Source organism: Theropithecus gelada, chromosome 5, assembly GCF_003255815.1.
Source record: "Theropithecus gelada isolate Dixy chromosome 5, Tgel_1.0, whole genome shotgun sequence".
NCBI classification, from domain to species: domain Eukaryota; kingdom Metazoa; phylum Chordata; class Mammalia; order Primates; family Cercopithecidae; genus Theropithecus; species Theropithecus gelada.
In genome coordinates this window covers 58,964,693-58,984,648 of record NC_037672.1, presented here as the reverse complement: position 1 = coordinate 58,984,648, position 19,956 = coordinate 58,964,693, and the positions used below count along the sequence as shown (strand labels likewise).

The window sequence follows — 19,956 nt, the reverse complement described above, 5'->3', positions numbered from 1 at the left end:
TTGGGCAGGTGCAGTGGCTCAAGCCTGGAATCCCAGCACTTTGGGAGACTGAGCCAGGAGGATCACTTGAGCCCGACTTGGAGATTAGCCTGGGCAATATAGTGAGACTGCATCGCTACCAAAAAATTTAAAAATTAGGAGAGCATGGTGGCCTGCGCATACAGTTCCAGCTACTCAGGAGGCTGAAGCAGGATTGCTTGAGCCTGGGAGGTGGAGGTTGCAGTGAGCTGAGATCACAGCACTGCACTCCAGCCCGGGCAACAGAGCAAGACCTTGTCTCGAAAAATAAAGATAAAAAATAGTTAGCATCATCATTTTGGAAACATACTCAGAATGAAAGAGAATAATAAAACCAATGTAGCAAAATTGGTGAACCTGAATAGAGTATTTGGGAATTGACTATTTCTGTAATTTTTCTGTTTGAAATATTTCAACAAGTATTTTAGAGGCATGCTTACATAGCTTTGAGGGGAAAAAAGTCAAAGAGGATGTAGTTTGGAATATATATATTTATTGTTGCATTTAAGCTGATCTAACAACTTATGTACCTATTTTCAAAATACTCACCCATTGAATGGAAGCCGTGCCTGGGTCTGGATACCAGATGTTCCAGTAAAGGTAGAGTTGCTTGCTATTGATACATATGAAGACTGCTGTAGCTACATGTAAAGACAATTAATTTTAGATCATATTTCCAAAAACGGACAATATTCTCAGGTATGATAAGGTAAGCAATACAAATTCATCTATTAAAATAAGAAAAACACAATGGAGAATTTCATACAAACACATACTTCACAGAGCTCTTTTAAAGACTCAAACCAATACTATAGGTGAAAATAATGTGAACATTTTATAGTACTACATAGTACAAATATAAAGAAAGTATTTCACAGAAGAGTTAAGTATGTCAGAATGATAGGAAATTCTAGATGAATGCTCTCGAAGTACTGTAATAACTTGTTTTGGCTAGAAAAATGCAATGTGCCTACTTACAAATAAAACAGGTACTATATTGATCATTTATCACACTACAAATTACAGAGAATAAGTTACATGCACAATAGTTGAGTTTCTATTTTACACCAACTTCTAAACATTAGAAATGCTTATGACAAAAATACTGAACATTATTCTTTTTATCAATAGCCACAAAACATATTCCAGAGTATATTTCATTAAAAAGTACACGTGTGGGTTTGTTTCCCTGTCTTTCATTCTAAAGATGACCAGTAAGAGTAGACAGATCGCTAAAGATACGTCACCTGGAAATGCATCTCACAGTTTATTTTCCAATAAATAAACTTGGACTTATTTTCCAAGTCAGTGGCATCAAACTGATGTGTGAGGAAGAGCTTTGTAACAGCCACGGTCTTTTCTAAATTCATTTGGACTCTGCCGATTTTAACTTCAGTCTATTTTCTATCATACCGCCACAGCCTTGTGCTCTTGCCAAGCTGCTCTCAGCTCCAAATTGTCTGACTTGTATATCTGACCTCTGTTATATATTTCTAAATGCTAAAGGTACATAGAAATAAACTTAAAGGTTTGGGTTAACATTTTAAGATTTTGGAAAGTGCCACTTCAATACTGAGTTAGATGTGTTTGAGTAGTTTCTGTGATAGCACTAGACATCTTGGACCCCGTTATCACTTTTGCAATACAATGACTTCATTTTTTCCACATACCTGAGTAACATACTGAGCTGGAAGCACTGCATAACCCACATTCCCTGTTCCCGGAGCCGGTGCCAGGACAGTGCCTGGTGGCAGGTTAGTGAGGTTGGGCTGGATCTGTGGCAGTGGTGTGGCAGGCATGATAAGCCGTTGCTGTGGCTGGCTAGTAGTTACTATTTGTGAAGTTGGATTGATTGGTTTTGGAACAACCTAAAAAGAAGGGACATACATCAATGACCACAAAATAAATTTTACAGCTGTTCAATTCAGTATAAATCTCTTGCACCTAAATCTTAACGTTCTATTTAAAAAGTAACTCGTCTATTTGGGAAAGACTCAGAAAGAAGTTATGTGATACTCACTTGTTTGACAGCCTGAGCTGAGACAATTGGAACTGACATCCGCACTGGGGTTGTATTAACAACCACTGGCTTTGCTTTTTAAAAAACAAAAAAAGGGTGAACAAGTTATTTACAGAAAATAGTATTTAAAACACTTAAGAATACTTAGCTCTCCCAAGTTTTTCTCATAAAAGAGCTTAAAGAATTCCATCTGATTCCTAATTTGAGCAATCTTTAATCAGGATAGTTACCTTTCAAAATCGCTTACCCCATCTACCAGAGAACTTATATCTAAGGTGACTACAGTCTATCCACTTTATGAAGGAATATTTGTAGGTTCAAGACATTCAAATGAAAATACCTCAATCTGTATTCAGATGATTTATACATTCAGTACCTAATCCAGTCAAATGAAATGTATAAATAAAAGAACTGTCATTTATAAGCTTGAGTAACAACAGCACTCTATACTACTATTTCTAATTGCTGTTTCTATTCAAACCACAGAATATGTCATTCTTGGGTCTTTTTTTTTTTCTCTCTCTTTTTTTTTTTTTTTGAGACGGAGACTCGCTCTGTCTATCACCCAGGCTGGAGTGCAGTGGTGCAATCTCAGCTCACTGCAACCTCCGCCTCCCAGGTTCAAGCGATTCTCATACCTCAGCCTCCCAAGTACCTAAAATTACAGGCGCACGCCACCACATCCGGCTAATTTTTGTATTTTTAGTAGAGACTGGGTTCTGCCATGTTGGCCAGAATGGTCTCGAACTCCTGACCTCAGGTGATCCACCCGCCTCAGCCACCCAAAGTGCTGGGATTATGGGCGTGAGCTACTGCACCCAGCCAGTGTAATTCAATATTTACAGAATACATACTAAAAGGCAGCACAGCAAAAAGGATAAGAACATGGGCTCTAAAGTCATAAGACCCAGGGCATTAAAATCCCAGTTCTGCTGTCTTCTAAGCACTTAAGCTCTCTTTGCCTGTATCCTCATCTGCAATATGGGGAGCATCTACCTTATGGCATATGAGGGTTAAGTATATGATAATTCATGAAAATTGATCGGAACACTGCCCAACAAACAGTAAATGCTCACTAAATATTAGCTGCCATCATTGTTGTTACAACTGCTGCTACTATATAAATGGCACTGTGGACATTGTTTCAGGAAACCTAAAGCACTAGACCTCTGCTGTCAGGGAGATTACAATCTAGTTCAGCAGATTAGGCAGGTGCCCAAATAAGACAAATAAATATAAATATATATAGTTTTTTTTTTTTTTTTTTTTTTTTTTTGTAGATGGTGTCTCCCTGTGTCACCCAGGCTGGAGTGCAGTGGCGTGATCTCGGCTCACTGTAAGCTCCGCCTCCCAGGTTCACGCCATTCTCCTGCCTCAGCCTCCCGAGTAGCTGGGACTACAGGCACCTGTCACCACACCCGGCTAATTTTTTTGTATTTTTAGTAGAGACAGGATTTCACCGTGTTAGCCAGGATGATCTCAATCTCCTGACCTCGTGATCCGCCCGCCTTGGCCTCCCACAGTGCTGGGATTACAGGCGTGAGCCACCGCGCCCGGCCAAGATAAATATTATTAAAGAAGATACATGAAGAGCTGTGGGAGTTTAGAGGAAAGAGGATATATAATTTGCAGAGGATGGAAATATAGAAAAAGCACATGGAGGACAGAGTACTGAGATGGGCCCCAATCAATAGGCCGGCCGCATGGAGGGCACACAGACTGGAGAAGGGCATTTCACGCAGAGACAGAAACATGAGAAGTGGAGGCTTAATCTTGGGAAGCTGCAAAGCATAGTCACAAATGTTGATGAACAAACCATCTGGCTAATACCTGGGATTAACGTAGACAAACACAGGCAAAAAGGCACATTGCAGACATTTATTGAGGACCTTGAATGTTAGGGTAGGACTCTATATTTAATCTGTATTTTTAATTCAGTATGCAATGAGAAGTTTCTAGGGATTTTTAAATACAGAAATTATATCGAAATAAAGAAAAATTAATTGTATTTGGCAGCAGTGCATAAAACAGAATGGAGTTGCAAGAGACAAGTCAGAAGAGTGCACAAAAATGAGGGTCTGATCTGGAGTGACAGCAATGGGAATAAAACAGAGAGAGCAGATGCAGGAGACCTGGTGTAGGTGAAAGGATCATGACTTACCAACCAACCACTGAATGGTAGGAACTGTAGGTATAAGCGAAGAAAATGTAACCACTGCAGAGCTTTCAAGTGACCAGGAAAATGACAGTTATTAGAACTAAAAACTCAAGAATGAGCTGTTTTAAAGGGAGGATGAAACTTGACATGGAGAAATACTGGGATGAAATTCAGGAAAGACATTGGCACTAGACATATACGTTTGGACCAACAAGAAGTGCAGTTTTAAAAACTGCCTACTGTCATTTCCACTGTTAAAAGCAGACATTTAAGAAGATAGAAATGACATCTCTTCAGGTTTCATTGATGTAAAAGTAAGGCCTAGAGCCTGGTCTGAAAGAGAGGTTGAGACAATTCTCAACAAAACAAAAAAGAATAAATTTCCTTAGATAGAAAGGCTACTATGATATCAGCAGTTTTGTTTTTTTGTTGTTGTTTTTTTGTTTTTTTTTTTTTGCTTTTGGTGGGGACTGGAAGGATGATGGCTAAAGACCAAAAAGCTGAGAGTCCTAGAAGAGAATCTTAGAGTAGGCACTCTGATTTAAAAGGCAGCAGGCCACTGCAGCAAGGTGACAAACTAGGGGGAAGGAGGGAGAGGAGGAGATGTCTAGAGAGAGTATATGATTAGTGGTGATGGTGGCACAATTTTGTGAATATACTAAAAACCAGTCAATTGTATGCTTTGAAAGGGTGAACTTTATGGTATATGTGAATTACATCTCAGTAAGGTTGTTATACAAAGAGTGTATGACTCTCTTCCTGTATGAAATACTGGAGCAGTGTGACATCTGATACCTGTTCTGTTTGAATTTTCCTCAATTATACTGAAGCATTAGCAAGGTTATAATAACCATTGTAGATTGGTCTCAGCAATGCTAGAAGGAATTAAAAGGAGAGCCTGAATTCCCGCTTAGGACACAGCAGACTGGACTCCCTCCACCACCTGCTCCTGGGAGAGATGACAGTCGCTGTTCCATGAGCACAGTGCAGTGATTCTGAAGTGAGAGCAATGACCAGTGGAATCCAAAAACATCCTGGTGGTCCTGAGAAATAACTGGGAAGGAGAGTGACCTGCCCTCCATCACATTAAATGGGGACTATCCCTGCCCTCTCCTCATACACATGCACAAATGTGTGTGTGCACACACAGTCACACACACACAGACACACACACACCCTCCCTGGCCCGGTAAAAAAAACTTAGAAACTGAAATTTACATAGGTTTGACACTTGCATGCTGAGTTTTAACTGAAGCCTGGGGAATGTAGAAAATATAAAATCAAGTGGTCATAAAACAGAATACTATAAAATACCTATGGAAGGGGATGTTATGTAACTAAGTCAACTGTCTGCATTTCTCCTCCTCCTTACCTTAGCGCACATTACTAACTACTACTTCAGTTTTCATAGAGGCTGGCATAATAGTTTAGTGTTTAGTCTTTGGCAGGAACTCTGAACAATCCTTTAGAATATCCTCCTTCCAAACTTCAGAAACCATACCTGCAAGTGTTTGAGGCTTTTTAACTTCTTAAATTGGTTTCCTCCCTCACCGAGATGATAGGCTGTATTCTGAAAAGCATAACCAAGCACTTTCCTGAGTTCTTCTACTATGCTGCCCACCACTGAACTAGTGATTAACATGGTGGAGCCTTTGAACATTAGTTCTTGTACAACTTTTGGGGAAAAATGTACAAGATAAGCCCCTTTGGCATTTAAGTAAACTCTTCATAAAGAGACATTAATATATTTGATGAACTAGAGCAACTATTTAGTGTAACTCTAATAAAAATTGCATTTGTTATTCCTGTGAAATAATATATATTATATATATCCAGATCTTTTATGGGACAGGAGAGAAAGACAAAAACAGAAAAATATAGATGGATATAAGGGAAATAACATGGGCAGTATATGTATGTGGCTGGGTGGGAATAGGGTATAGAGTGAGGTGAAGAAGGCAGAGAGATATAGGGGAGAACAGAGAGGCAATGTTCAAGGTGGAAAGCAAAAAAGGAACCTGAAGGGAAGCAGAAGAGTGGTGAGGGATTGCCAGGTGGCAAGGAGAAAAAGAGAAGTAGAGACAGGCAGAAAGACAGATATAAAGCTGGAAATGGAGGCACCAGTCAATACTGAATTTTACTTATTTATTATTTTTTGAGACAGAGTCTTGCTCTGTTGCCCAGGCTGGGGTGTAGTGGTGCGATCTCAGCTCACTGCAACCTCTGCCTCCCAGGTTCAAGTGATTCTCCTGCCTCAGCCTCCCAAGTAGCTGGGATTACAGGTGTGCACCACCACGCCCAGCTAATTTTTGTATTTTTTTAGCAGAGACAGGATTTCACCACGTTGGCCAGGCTGTTCTCAAACTCTCAACCTCAAGCGATCCGCCCGCCTCGGCCTCCCAAAGTGCTGGGATTACAGGTGTGCACCACCGTGCCCAGCCAATACTCTATTTTGAAATGTCCATCCCATTCCTCCACTCTCCCTGGATCTTCCTTATACGAAAGTCATACTCTTCCTAAAGAATAAATTAATGTTAACATTAATTAGGTTTAATCCATTATATGGATTCTCAGCATACTATTATACACATACACACACACACATAAAATACAACCAGTTGTATCTAATGACCACTTTCTATCATCATCATCATCGTACTACCTAAGTAGATTGGACTTACAGCACTTCTCTCAGTACCCTGCTAAGTCTAAGTATTGAGAGAATATAAAATTTGACTCCCTTAGTCAATAATATGGATGTTTCAGTTTTCCCCTCACTAAGATTATGATAATGATTTTATTCCAAAATCAGTTTTAAAAAGAATTAGAAAATATAACTGCTTGCTGTGTCTAATTTAATAGAATATGTACTAAAATACTGCTTACTGTTTTCTCCCTTCAGTAATTTGAAAGAGAAATAAATAGGTTTTATTCTTCTATAGGTTCCCTCAGGTGAACCAGCTATTGGCAACAGATAGCTCCAAATCTCTGATCTGATCTTTTTTTTTATTTTTTATTTTAGACTACTCAAGTATAGCAGTAAGAAGGGGAAAAAGGTAGAACAAGGAGTTCCAACTGTAACTGTGAAGAATCAATCAAGATAATTCACGACCTTCAGACTACCCTCTGATCTGTTTTGTTTTGTTCTGTTTTGTTTTGAGATAGAGTCTCGCTCTGTCGCCCAGGCTGGAGTGCAGTGGTGCAATCTCAGTTCACAGCAACCTCCTCTGCCCAGGTTGAAGCGATTCTCCTGCCTCAAACTCCTGGGTAGCTGGGATCACAGGCATGTGACATCACACCCAGCTAATTTTTATATTTTTAGTAGAGATGGGGTTTCGCCATGTTGGCCAGACTGGCCACAAACTCCTGACCTCAGGTGATCCTTGGCCTCCCAAAGTGCTGGGATTACAGGAGTGAGCCACAGCGTCTGACCTACCCTTTGATCTCTTAATAAAAAAGAGTAACCAACTAGTCTTTAATTCTTCTACTTACTTTCGATAAACAATATATCATTCAATTGCCATCAACTGCTTCTTGACATTGTTAGAATATAAAACAAGGAAACACGTAAGCCCTAAACTATGAACTATCCTGATCCTTTCATACCCTTTAATTTTTAGAAAAGTAGATAAATATGAAAAAGGTCATTTACGTGTCTATGGATGTATATCAGGTGGTAAAAAGAGTTAAACACAAACACAGAAAATAGTAGGACAACAAACAGGAATATCCTTTAGGGAAAATACAACTAAGCAAAATAAAACATTTTAATCACTTTTTTTTTTTTTTTTTTGAGATGGAGTCTCACTCTGTCACCCAGGCTGGAGTGCAATGGCATGATCTCGGCTCACTGCAACCTCCACCTCCCGGGTTCGAGCACTTCTCCTGTCTCAGCCTCCTGAGTAGCTGGGACTACAGGCGCACATCACCACACCTGGCTAATTTTTGTATTTTTAGTTGACAGGGGGTTTCACCATATTGGCCAGGCTGGTCTTGAACTCCTGACCTCAGGTGATCCGCCTGCCTCGGCCTCCCAAGGTGCTGGGATTACAGGTGTGAGCCACCGTGCCTGGCCTTTTAATCACTATTTTAGTAGCAATTATAGATTCAAAATAAGTAAAAAGTGACATTAAGTTCTTACTTATATTTACCTTGCCTATTTGTCATTTCAACTGACCCAAACCCTATCAAGGGGCTTTATAGTTCAGCAAATAAAATACATAATTTGGTTCCATCTAAGTGTATCCCACTGGCATAAATGGCAGGTTTTAAAACCAGCAATAAAATGGCTAACCACAAATTAACAAATAATTACTATTATCTGGTATAACAGCACACTGTGTACCAACTTCCAGCAGAAAGAATACTACAGTTATACGCAACTCTCATTCTATTTCACTGCCTTCTGCACCAGTTACTGGCTCATACTCAGTTGAAATGCCACTCTTCATCAGGATTTCAGCAAGAAATGGACAAATGTTCTTTAATCATGTTAAAATCAAGAATTACTGTTTTTAAAAAATGGTTACTAACCTTGCTGAAGAGGCTGAGTGTTTGTACTGGGATTCTGACTAACTGGCTGGGTTGAGCTACTGGCTGATGTGGCAGTAACAAGTCGGACATAATGAAACTTGCTTCCAGGCACTTGAATCTGCTGGACATTGGGAGCAGTTGCCAGAGGAATAATTGTCTTAAACTGTGATGTGCTCACTCCTCCAACAGTGATGGTCTGCACAGTTGATTTCACTGCCTATTAAACAATACAACATGGCTGTCATTAATCTGGGATGTAACTTTCCTACTATTTTTAATTTATAACAATTGCTCAAGTTATAAAGTATGCTCCTGTATTGCATCAAAAGCTGCTGAAAGGAACAACCTGTTCAAAGAGAAATGAAAAGAATGGTAATAAATACAGAAATAAAACAAAAATTAATGAGTTCTACCTTCCATCTCTAGTAGTTAACTTCCTTGGTAGTTCATTTCAGATAACTTGCTATGAAGAAATTATTACTTAATTTGCAAGTACTTACACAATTTTGTTACTATCAGGTAAAATTTATAAGAAAAGAATTATTTTAAAATTCCCAGAATTAAGCCCCATATTCAAAATAGAGAAAAGATGATACAGATAGTTGTCATTATTGCTACCCACCAAAATAACTACAACAAATTTTATATTCCCATGTTCTGTATGTTTTGTATTTTTAGTAGAGATGGGGTTTCACCATATTGGTCAGACTGGTCTTGAACTCCTGACCTCAGGTGATCCACCTGCCTTGGCCTCCCAAAGTGCTGTATTTTCCCAAAAGAAAAGCCTACCTGATACCCTTACGAAGTTTAGTAAATTCTGAAAGGCATAATACTCCCTAGATATAAAAGTACCTACTAGCATATGGGCAGGAGGCCAAATTCCGTCCAAAATTACCAATTTTGTTTGTCTAGGGAAACTAGTTTTGTATTCCCTAAGTGTGTATCTGTGTGCGTGTGTGTATGTATATACATAGACAGGGTCTCATTCTGTCACCCAGGCTGGAGTGCAGTGGTGCAGTAACAGCTCACTACAGCCTCGACCTCCTGGGCTCAAGCCATCCTCCTGCCTCAGCCTCCTGAGCAAGTAGGACCGCAGGTACCATGCCCAGTTAATTTGTGTGTGATGATGGGGTAGTAGAGACAGGGTCTCACTTTGCTGCCCAGGCTGGTCTTTAACTCCCTAGGCTCAAGCAATCCTCCTACCTCAGCTTCCCAAAGGGTGGGAGCCACATCATTTTAATTGATTAAAATGATTTAATTATTTTAAAAATTAAAGACTGATACTAATCCTTTTCTTTAGTCCAACAAAAGGCAATGGGAATTCCCCAAAAGCTAAATGAAACATCATAGGCAGAGCAGAACACAACAGTCTTTTGACAAGTCCCTAACTGCTGTTTAACCAATGTACAACACACTGTCATACAATGCAAAGGATCAAAGATTCTCTAACCAGATATATAGTATTATTTTATAAATAATTACATCCCCACCTATTCTATAAAAAGCTCTCATGCTAAAAGACAACTGATGTATGATGGAGGAAATCTGTATTCACTACATGGATAATTATGAAACAAGAATTCTAAATACTTTCATAAAAGTCCAGGAGAAAACAAAAATAATGCCATTTAGTTCAGAAACATTACAAAAGACATTACTTCTGCATAAAATAATTCACATATTATCATAAGCAAAAACCAGATTCAAAATAAGAGATAACAGCAGCCATAGCAGTGAATTAAATGAAAATGGAAAGCATTAAAAAAGGATTAAATGTATAAATATGGAAGCTACTGAAAAATCAAGCAACCTAAAAGACCAATACATACAATAGTGCAAAGGACATAGTCCTTACTATATCTGCTCAACATGGAGGAAAAACACTAAGTATATTAGGAAACAAGGTGCTTGAAACATAAGAGTTACATTTATTGGGTACTTAATATGCATGGAGGATAGTACTAAAAATTCTATAGAAGACTAACTGATCTAACAACCACATTATGAGGTAGTTATGGCATGGCATAGTACAGGGACTGGTTTAACTAAGTTTGTTTAGTATAGATTTTTCTCTTCTTCTAAAAGTACATTTGATTGTGTATATTTAAGGTGTATCACATGATGTATGGGATACATATAGCAAAATGTGTATCAATGTTACTATAATGAAGCAAATCAATATATCCATCATCTTGCATAGTTTTCCATTTTGTTTTTGTGGCAAGGGCAGTTAAAATCTACTTATTTAGCAGGAATCCCAAATACTGTACAATTTCGTTACTTACAGTCTTAACACTGTATATTAACACTTGTTCATCCTACATATCTATTATTCTACAACCTCTGACCTAGTTCCTCTGCTACCCCCACCCAGTAAACCAGTTTTATTTTCTATCTCTGTATATTTGACCATTTTTTTTCCAGATTCCACATATAAGTGAGATCATGCAATATTTTTCTTTCTGTTTCTCTTAGCATAATGCCCACCAGATTCATCATGTTGTGGCAAATGGCAAGATCTTATTTTTCAAGGCTGAATAATATTTTATTTTATGTATATACTACAGTTTCTTTACTCATTCGTCTGTCAACAGGTTGTTTTCATATCCTGGTTATTGTGAATAGTGCTATAATAAACATGGAAGTGCAGATATCCTCATGAGGTGGTGATCTCATTTCTTCTGAACAATCCCAGAAGAGGGATTGCTGGGTCATGTGGCAGTTCTATTTTGAATTTCTTTAGAAACCTCCACACTGTTTTCCATAATGGCTGCACCAATCTACATCCCCACAATCAATACACAAGAGTTCTATTTTCTGCACATCCTCACCACATTTATTATGTTAACTTTTGATAATAGCCATCCTAATGGGTGTGAAATGGCATCTCATAGTGGCTCTCATTTCCATTTCCCTGATGATTAATGATGTTGAATACATTTTCATATGTCTGTTGGCCATTTTTGTATCTTTGCAGAAATGTCTATTCAGGTACTTTGTGTATTTTTTAATTGGGTTGTTTTTCTACTAAGATGTATGAGTTCTTTTGTTGTTGATGCTGTTGTTGAGATGGAGTTTCACTCTGCCGCCGAAGCTGGAGTGCAGTGGTGCCATCTCCACTCACTGCAACCTCTGTCTCTTGGGTTCACGTGATGCTCCTGCTTCAGCCTCCCAAGTAGCTGGGAAATCAGGCGCGTGCCACCATGCCCGGCTAATTTTTGTATTTTGAATAGAGGCGGGGTTTCACCATGTTGGCCAGGCTGGTCTCGAACTCCTAACCTCAAGTGATTGGCCTCCCTCAGCCTCCCAAAGTGCCGGGATTACAGGCATGAGCCACTGCACCCAGCCTGAGTTCTTTCTAAATTGTAGATTTTAACCTCTTATCAGATATACGGTTTGCAAATGTTTTTTCCTCAATCCATAGGCTGCCACTTCATTTTATCATTTCCTTTTTGTGCAGAAGCTTTTTTGTTTAATGCAGTCCGTTTATTTTTGCTTTTTTTTTTTTTTTCCAGATGGAGTCTTGCTCTGTCACCCACGCTGGAGTGCAGTGGCATGATCTTGGCTTGCTGCAACCTCTGCCTCCCAGGTTCAAGCAATTCTCCTACCTCAGCCTCCCAAGTAGCTGGGATTTACAGGCGTGTGCCACCAAACCCAGCTAATTTTTGTGTTTTTAGTAGAGATGGGGTTTCACCATGTTGGTCAGGCTGGTATATGAGAGCTTTTAATCAGATTGGCAAAGACTGAAAATGACTGATTAACAGGAGAACATAAAAACAGACCACACCCAACGCAATCAGCTGACCTCTGACAATGCACCAGAAGCAATTCAATGAGGAAAGGACAGTCTTTTCAACAAATGGTACTGGTACAACAGAATATCCACATGCAGCCTGTCACCCAGGCTGGAGTGCAGTGGCATGATCATAGCTCACTGCAGCCTCAAACTCCTGGGCTCAAGCGATCCTCCTGCCTCAGCCTCCCAAGTAGCTAGACTATGTGCTCATCATCTTGCCTGCCTAATTTTATTTTTATTTTTTGTAGAGACCAAGTCTCACTGTGTTGCCCAGGCTGGGCTCAACCTCCTGGCCTCAAGTGATCCTCCTGCCTCAGCCTCCCAAAGTGAAATATATTTCATTCTGCTTTTTAGTTATTCTTGGTAGAAGGGTTAGTGCAACAAGCTAGTTCTATATAGTCAAAAACAGAAAATCTAGACTGCTGGGGTTTTATTCTAGGCATCTCCATTTCCTACTTGTGTGATATTGGTTAAGTGACTAAACTTCTGAAAGTGTGAAAATGGTACCTTTCTCATAGAATTGTGAGGATTAAATGAGTTAAATTATACAAAGTGCAAACAATAACATGTCACATAGTGCATGTTCAGTAAATATGAGTCACTATTCCTATCATCATTATTGAAAGAGATTATCAACAATGCCCAATTTAGATAGAAAAGCTCAGAGAGATTAAGTAAATTCTCCAAGGTTACACAACTAAAAAGTAGCAGAGAAAGGATGTGAAACAGATCTAACTCAAAAGACTATTTGCTTAACCAAAACATTATACTGCCTCTTACTGTAGATGCTTGATTAATAGTAATTAAATGATTGAATAAATGTAGGCAACATCCAGTCCTCAAGAACTCTAAGAAGTCAAGTCACACATCTGCCTCTAAGACACACAAAAGTATTAGTTAGTATACGAAATAGAAGTATACACTGCATTTTAAAGAACTTCACTTTACAATAGTTTCAGACTCACAAGAAGGTGTAAAACTAACACAGAGTTCTGATGCATCCTTCCCCAAACAGAATAAAATCTTACTAACCACTGGACATTATTAAAACCAGGAAATTGACAATTGGCACAAAACTTTTTTTTTAGATGGAGTCTCAGTCCTGTCACCCAGGCTAGAGTACAATGGCGCAATCTCGGCTCACTGAAGCCTCCAACTTCCCAGCTAAAGCAATTCTCCTGCCTCAGCCTCCCAAGTAGCTGGGATTACAGGTGCCCACCACCATACCTAATTTTTTTTTTTGTATCTTTAGTAGAGATGGGGTTTCACCATGTTGGTCAGGCTGGTCTTGAACTCCTAACCTCAGGTGATCCACCTGCCTCGGCCTCCCAAAGTGCTGGGATTACAGGTGTGAGCCACAGTGCCCGGCCAGCACAAAACTATTAACTAAACTACAGAACAGATCATATTCCGATTTCACCAGTTTTTATGCGCACTTTTTTGATGTGTTAGTCCATGTAATGGTATCACTTGTAGAGATTCATGTAATCAACACCACCATGAAGATATATAAAATTCTTCCTTCACCCCAATCTCCCTTGCACCATCCTTTATAGTAACACTCTCTCCCCAGCCCTAACCCTTAGCAACCACTTATTAAACCACATTTCTTAGCATTTAAAAAACTAAGTAACATATAAAAGTTACTACTTAAAAACTGAAAAAAACAGAAGGATTATATACATTTCATTGCTTGAGAGAAATCACAAATTGGCCCCTTCCTTCAATTACAGTGGCCTGCAAAGAACTACATGTGAACGTCTCTCTGAAAACACCCATTACATAAAACAGTTCATGTGTGTTCAATAAAAATCTTCATTTGGAGTTATCTCTGTTTCCTGAATAACATCTTTAAGAGTTGGGCTAAAAAGCAAATATCTTAATTTAGATTCAAAATAGCTATGTTTAACGTGTATAAGTGTCTGCCCTCAAAAACGCGGACAGACTTGCAAGATATTTCTATTTGTACTATTTCCTAAGCCATTTCTTTTTACAGATTAATATAATTATATATAAGATAATTTCTTGGATCATTAGTTTCCTATTACTAAACACCAAAAGTCCTTACTTAAAATTGCAGATTTACCTAAAAGAAAAAGAGGAATAAAACATTCTTCTTTTGTCCTCACAAATGACTATTCTCTTTTACTTGGTGATTTTGATACTTATGTGTAGATATGTAGATATGAAAATATAGAGATATGGCTTAACTAATATCCAAAAACACTGAATTTGCATAGATACATATTAATACAGTTTTTAAAAATTTGTAACAATGTTTATAGAGCTTATCCTCATGGAAAAGCTATGTTTACATTATCCTGATTCCCAAATCGTAGGTTATTAAAATAAATAAATCTGGCAAGAAACAAATTTGCAAGCTTTAAAATACTTTCAAGCTAAAAGAGACAAATGATAAAGTAAGAAAAGATAAATATTAAATGTATTACATGACCAATGACAGAGTGAACCTTGAGATGCACGAGAACATTCAGTACTGATTTATTGACTGGTGAAATATTACAAAAGAAGTATAAGCCATTCATTTGCTATTTTTCCATGGATATTAATCCAACTTATGTTTTATTCATAGTTATGAGTTATAGTGACATGGATGAGTAATTTATATGTGGTTTATTAGTATCCATGGTAGCAGTCATAGAAGGAGTCCAATGATGATATGAAGCAAAATTAGACAAACTATAAGGTATCAGGACCACAAACCAGCCCTACTAAGGATTAAAACATATCTATCAAGATAGGGAAAATAAAATAGTATGGGATTAGCCTAGGAACAGAATGCTAAAGATCAAAGGAATACTTAAAAAAAAAATCTATATATAAAAAAGTTTATGATAAAAGTGGGCATCTCGAATCATGGAGAGTGATAATAATGTGGATTAGCTACATGATCTGAAGAAAAAAGCTGAACCCTATACCTCATTCCTTTTAACAAATTCCAAATGGATTTAAGATTTAACCTAAAAAGTAAAACCAGAACTGGTATTAAAATATATAGACCAACAGAACAGAATAAAGAGCCCTAAGGAAAAAAAAAAAATTCCCATTTATGATCAAATGATTTTCAGCAAGGGTGCTGAGATCGTTCAACAGGGAAAAGACATACTTTTTAACAAATGGTGCTGGGAAAACTGAATGTCCATGTGCAAAACAGTGAAGTTGGACCCTCACCTACCTAACAAATTACACACAAATAAACTCAAAAGAGATCCATGACCAAAATGTACAAGCTAAAACAAACAAACAAAAAAAACTCTTAGAAGAAAACACAGGGCAAAGCTTCACAACATTGGGTCTGGCAATGATTTACTGGATATGACACCAAAGGTGCAGACAATCAAAGAAAAATAGAGAAATGGATATCATAAAATTTTTTAAATTTTGTGCATCAGAAAACACTATCAACAGAGTAAAAAGGCAACCCACAGAATGGGAGAACATTAGCAAATGGTATATCGATAAGTGATTAACATTTAGAATATACAAAGAACTCCTAAATGTAATAACAAAAAATAAACAATCCAATTTTAAAACGAGCAAAGAACTTGGATAGATTTTTCTCCAAATAAGACATAGAAATGGCCAATAAGCACATAACATGGTGCTCAGTATTACTAATTATTAAGGAAATACAAGTCAAAACTACAGTAAGATACTATCTCACACCCATTAGGATGGCTACTATCAAAAACAACTGTTGGTAAGGATGTAGAGAAATTGGAATCTTTATGCACTGTTGATGGGAATATAAAATAGTACACTGTGGAAAACAGTATGACAGTTCCTCAAAAAAGTAAAAACAGAAGTACTATATGATCCAGCAATTCTACTTCTGGGTACATACTGTACTCAAAAGAATTAAAAGTAGGGTCTTGAAGAGATATTTGTAAACTCACATTCACAGCAGCGCTATCCACAACAGCCAAAAGGCGGAAACAACCCAAGTGTCCACAGACAGATGAATGCCTCATCAAAATGCGGTATATATATCCAACGGAATATTATTCAGCCCTAAAAAGGAAGGGTATTCTGATGTATATGCTACAACACCAATGGACCTTCAGGACATTATGCTAAGTAAAATATGCCCATCGCAAAAAGACAAATATTGTATGTTTATACTTATATGAAGTACTATAGTCAAAATTATGGAGACATTAGTAGAATAGTGACTTTCAGGGACTGGAGAGAGAAAAGACGCGGGGTTATTTTTAATCTCTTTAGAGATAAGATGTTGCTTTGTGGCCCAGCCTGGACAGCAGTGATGCGATAGCTTAGGCACTTGCGAGGCAGTAATCGCTGCCTTGACTTTCTGGGCTCAAGGGATCCTCCCATCTCAGCCTCCAAGTAGGTGGGCCTACAGGCACACATCACCACATCCAGCTAATTTTTAAATTTTTATAGAGATGGGGTCTCGCCATGTTGCCCAGACTGGTCTTGAACTCCTGGGCTCAAGCAACCCTCCCACCTTAGCCTCCCAAAGTGCTGAGATTATAGGCTTGTGCCAGCACGCCAGACTGGAATGGGGAGTTTTCGTTAAATGGATATAGAAATTCAGTTTCACAAGAAGAAAACAGTTTTGGAGATGGATGGTGGTGATACCTACAGAACAATATGAATGTACTTCATATCACTGAACTGTATAATTTTAAAAGATGATAAATCCTTTATTACATATATTTTGCCACAATTTTTAAAAATTGAAAAAATAGCTGGGTACAGTGACTCACACCTGTAATCACAGCTACTTGGGAGGCTGAGATGGGAGGATCATTTAAGGCCAGGTCTTTAAGACCAGCCTGGGCAACATAGCAAGACTCTGTCTTTAAAAAAAGAAAGAAAGAAAGAGATATCCACTTTGCAAGGTTAAGTTATGAAAATCAGTCAGGATCGCCCAGGTGTATGATGGCAATGGCTCACATCTGTAATCCCAGCAATTTGGGAGGCCAAGGTGAACAGATCACTTGAGCCAGGGAGCTCAAGACCAGCATGGGCAACATGGCAAAACCCCATCTCTACAAACACTGAAAAAATTATCCAGGCACAGTGGCATGTGCCTATAGTCCCAGCCCTGAGGTGGGAGGATCGTCTCAGCCTGAGAGGTGAAGGCTGTGGTGAGCCATGATCGCACCACTGCACTCCAGCCTGGGTGACAGAGTGAGACCCTATCTCAAAAACAAAAAAATCAGGATCAAAATGATATAGAATCAAATACCAATTTAACCATTTCATATAGTTTTAAAAAAAAAGTCTATTCCTATACTTAATTTGTACTAAAGGAATATAGTACATGTAAAAAATAACATAAAACTGAATGACGATTTTCAAAATGGATAAACAGGAGTAAGGAAGACTTATCTAAGTGTGATTCAAAAACTAAAAATTCACACATGAAGAGACTAAATTTTGACTAATTTAATGTGAAATTTCTCCAAAGAAAAATATTATATAGAACAAGCCACGGAGAAAAATATTTGTAAACACATTAATAATAAAGAAATATAATATAATAATAAAGTTCCTTAACATACCACAGACATTTTTAAGACCACAAGGGAAAAAAGACAATTTAACAGGCATGGAGTTCACAGAAAATGAGTCCAGAAGACACGGATATGAATAGTTTTTTTAAAATACAAATTTATATGAGTTTATTTATTTATTTTTAAGACGGAGTCTCGCTCTGTCTTCCAGGCTGGAGTTCAGGGGTGCAATCTCAGTTCACTGCAACCTTTGCCTCCCCAGGTCAGGCGACTCTCCCACTTCAGCCTCCCAAGTAGTAGGACATACAGGCGCACACCACCATGCTTGGCTAGTTTTTGTATTTTTAACAAAGACGGATTTCACCATGTGGCAAGGCTGGTATATGAGATTTTTTAATCAGTTAAATTGGCAAAGACTGAAAATGACTAATTAACAGGAGAACATAAAAACAGACCACACCCAACACTATCAACTGACCTCTAACAAAGCACCAGAAGCAATTTAATGAAGAAAGGATAGTCTTTTCAACAAACGGTGCTGATATAACAGAAGGTCCACATGCAAAAAAGGAATCTAGACACAGACTTTACACTTTAAACATAAAGTACAAAACTATACAAACAACTCCTAGAAGATAACATTTGATAACCTTGAGTTTAGCTCTGTCTTTTTAGATACACTACGAAAAGCACAATCCATGAAAGAAAAAACTGGTAAGTCAAACTTCATTAAAATTAAAAACTGCTCTGCAAAAACCACTGTTAATATGATTCAAGAACATGATTTTTAAAAAATACACTGTTAAAAGAATGAACAGGTCGGGTACGGTGGCTCACGCCTGTAATCCTAGCACTTAAAGAGGCCGAGGGAGGTGGATCACTTGAGGTCAGGACCAGCCTAGCCAATACGTTGAAACCCCATCTCTACTAAAAATACAAAAATTATCCGGGCTTGGTGGCATCCACTTGTAATTCCAGCTGCTTGGGAGGCTGAGGCAGGAGAATCGCTTGAACCTGGGAGGTGGAGGTTGCAGTGAGTCAAGATTGCGTCACTGCACTCCAGCCTGGGCGACAGAGCGAGACTCCATCTCAAAAACATAAATAAATAAAATAAAATAAAGAACAGACATGCCATAGATTGAGAGAAAATATCTGCAAAACACATGGTAAAAGGCAACAAGATAAAGGAGATCATAAAACTAAGAGAAATACCAATCATTTCCAAACTTACAAAGACAGACATAGAACTGGATCTCAATTCAAACATAGTGAAAAAAATATGATGACTGGGGAAATGTGAACACTAACTAGGTATTTAAGAACATTAAAGGGGCTGGGCATGGTGGCTCATGCCTGTAATCTCAGCACTTTGGGAGGCCAAGGTGGGAGGAAAGCTTGAACTCAGGAGTTCGAGACCAGCCTAGGCAACACAGCAAGACCCTCATCTCATTTAAAAAAAAAAAATTAAAAGACTGTGGGTAAGTTTTTTTCCCAAAAGTGTCCCTATCTTTCCTATACATAAAGACACATCTACAGATGAAATGACATGATTAACTTAAAAATAAGAAGCAGGGTGACAAAAAACAGGCAAGTTGGTAATTCCAAAGTTGGATGAAAGGTACATGGGAGTTAACTGCTATTTGAACCTTTTAATATATTTGAATTTTTTTGAGATAGAGTCTTGCTCTGTCACCCAGGCTGGAGTGCAGTGGCATAATCTCAGCTCACTGCAACCTCCACCTCCCGAGTTCAAGCGATTCTCCTGCCTTAGCCTCCCAAGTAGCACCTGCTACCACACCCAGCTAATTTTTTTAGTATTTTTAGTAGAAATGGGATTTTACCATGTTGGCCAGGCTAGTCTCGAACTCCTGACCTCAGGAGATCCACCTGCCTCGGCCTCCCAAAGTGCTGGGATTACAGGTGTGAG

At 38.3% G+C, this 19,956-nt stretch overlaps 1 protein-coding gene across 4 annotated transcripts in view; it reads right to left on the bottom strand.

Moving 5' to 3' along the window:
* The window catches only part of LIN54 (lin-54 DREAM MuvB core complex component), an 87,694-nt gene that overhangs the window by 12,547 nt on the left and 55,191 nt on the right, over window positions 1–19,956 (bottom strand). For all 4 annotated transcript variants that reach the window (XM_025385621.1, XM_025385619.1, XM_025385620.1 and 1 more), the window contains 4 exons: window positions 8,730–8,946; window positions 2,039–2,112; window positions 1,689–1,886; window positions 568–659 (listed from right to left, as the gene is read on the bottom strand). In XM_025385621.1, coding sequence (XP_025241406.1) covers window positions 568–659; window positions 1,689–1,886; window positions 2,039–2,112; window positions 8,730–8,946 — 581 coding nt within the window. The remainder of the gene's footprint in view (window positions 1–567; window positions 660–1,688; window positions 1,887–2,038; window positions 2,113–8,729; window positions 8,947–19,956) is intronic.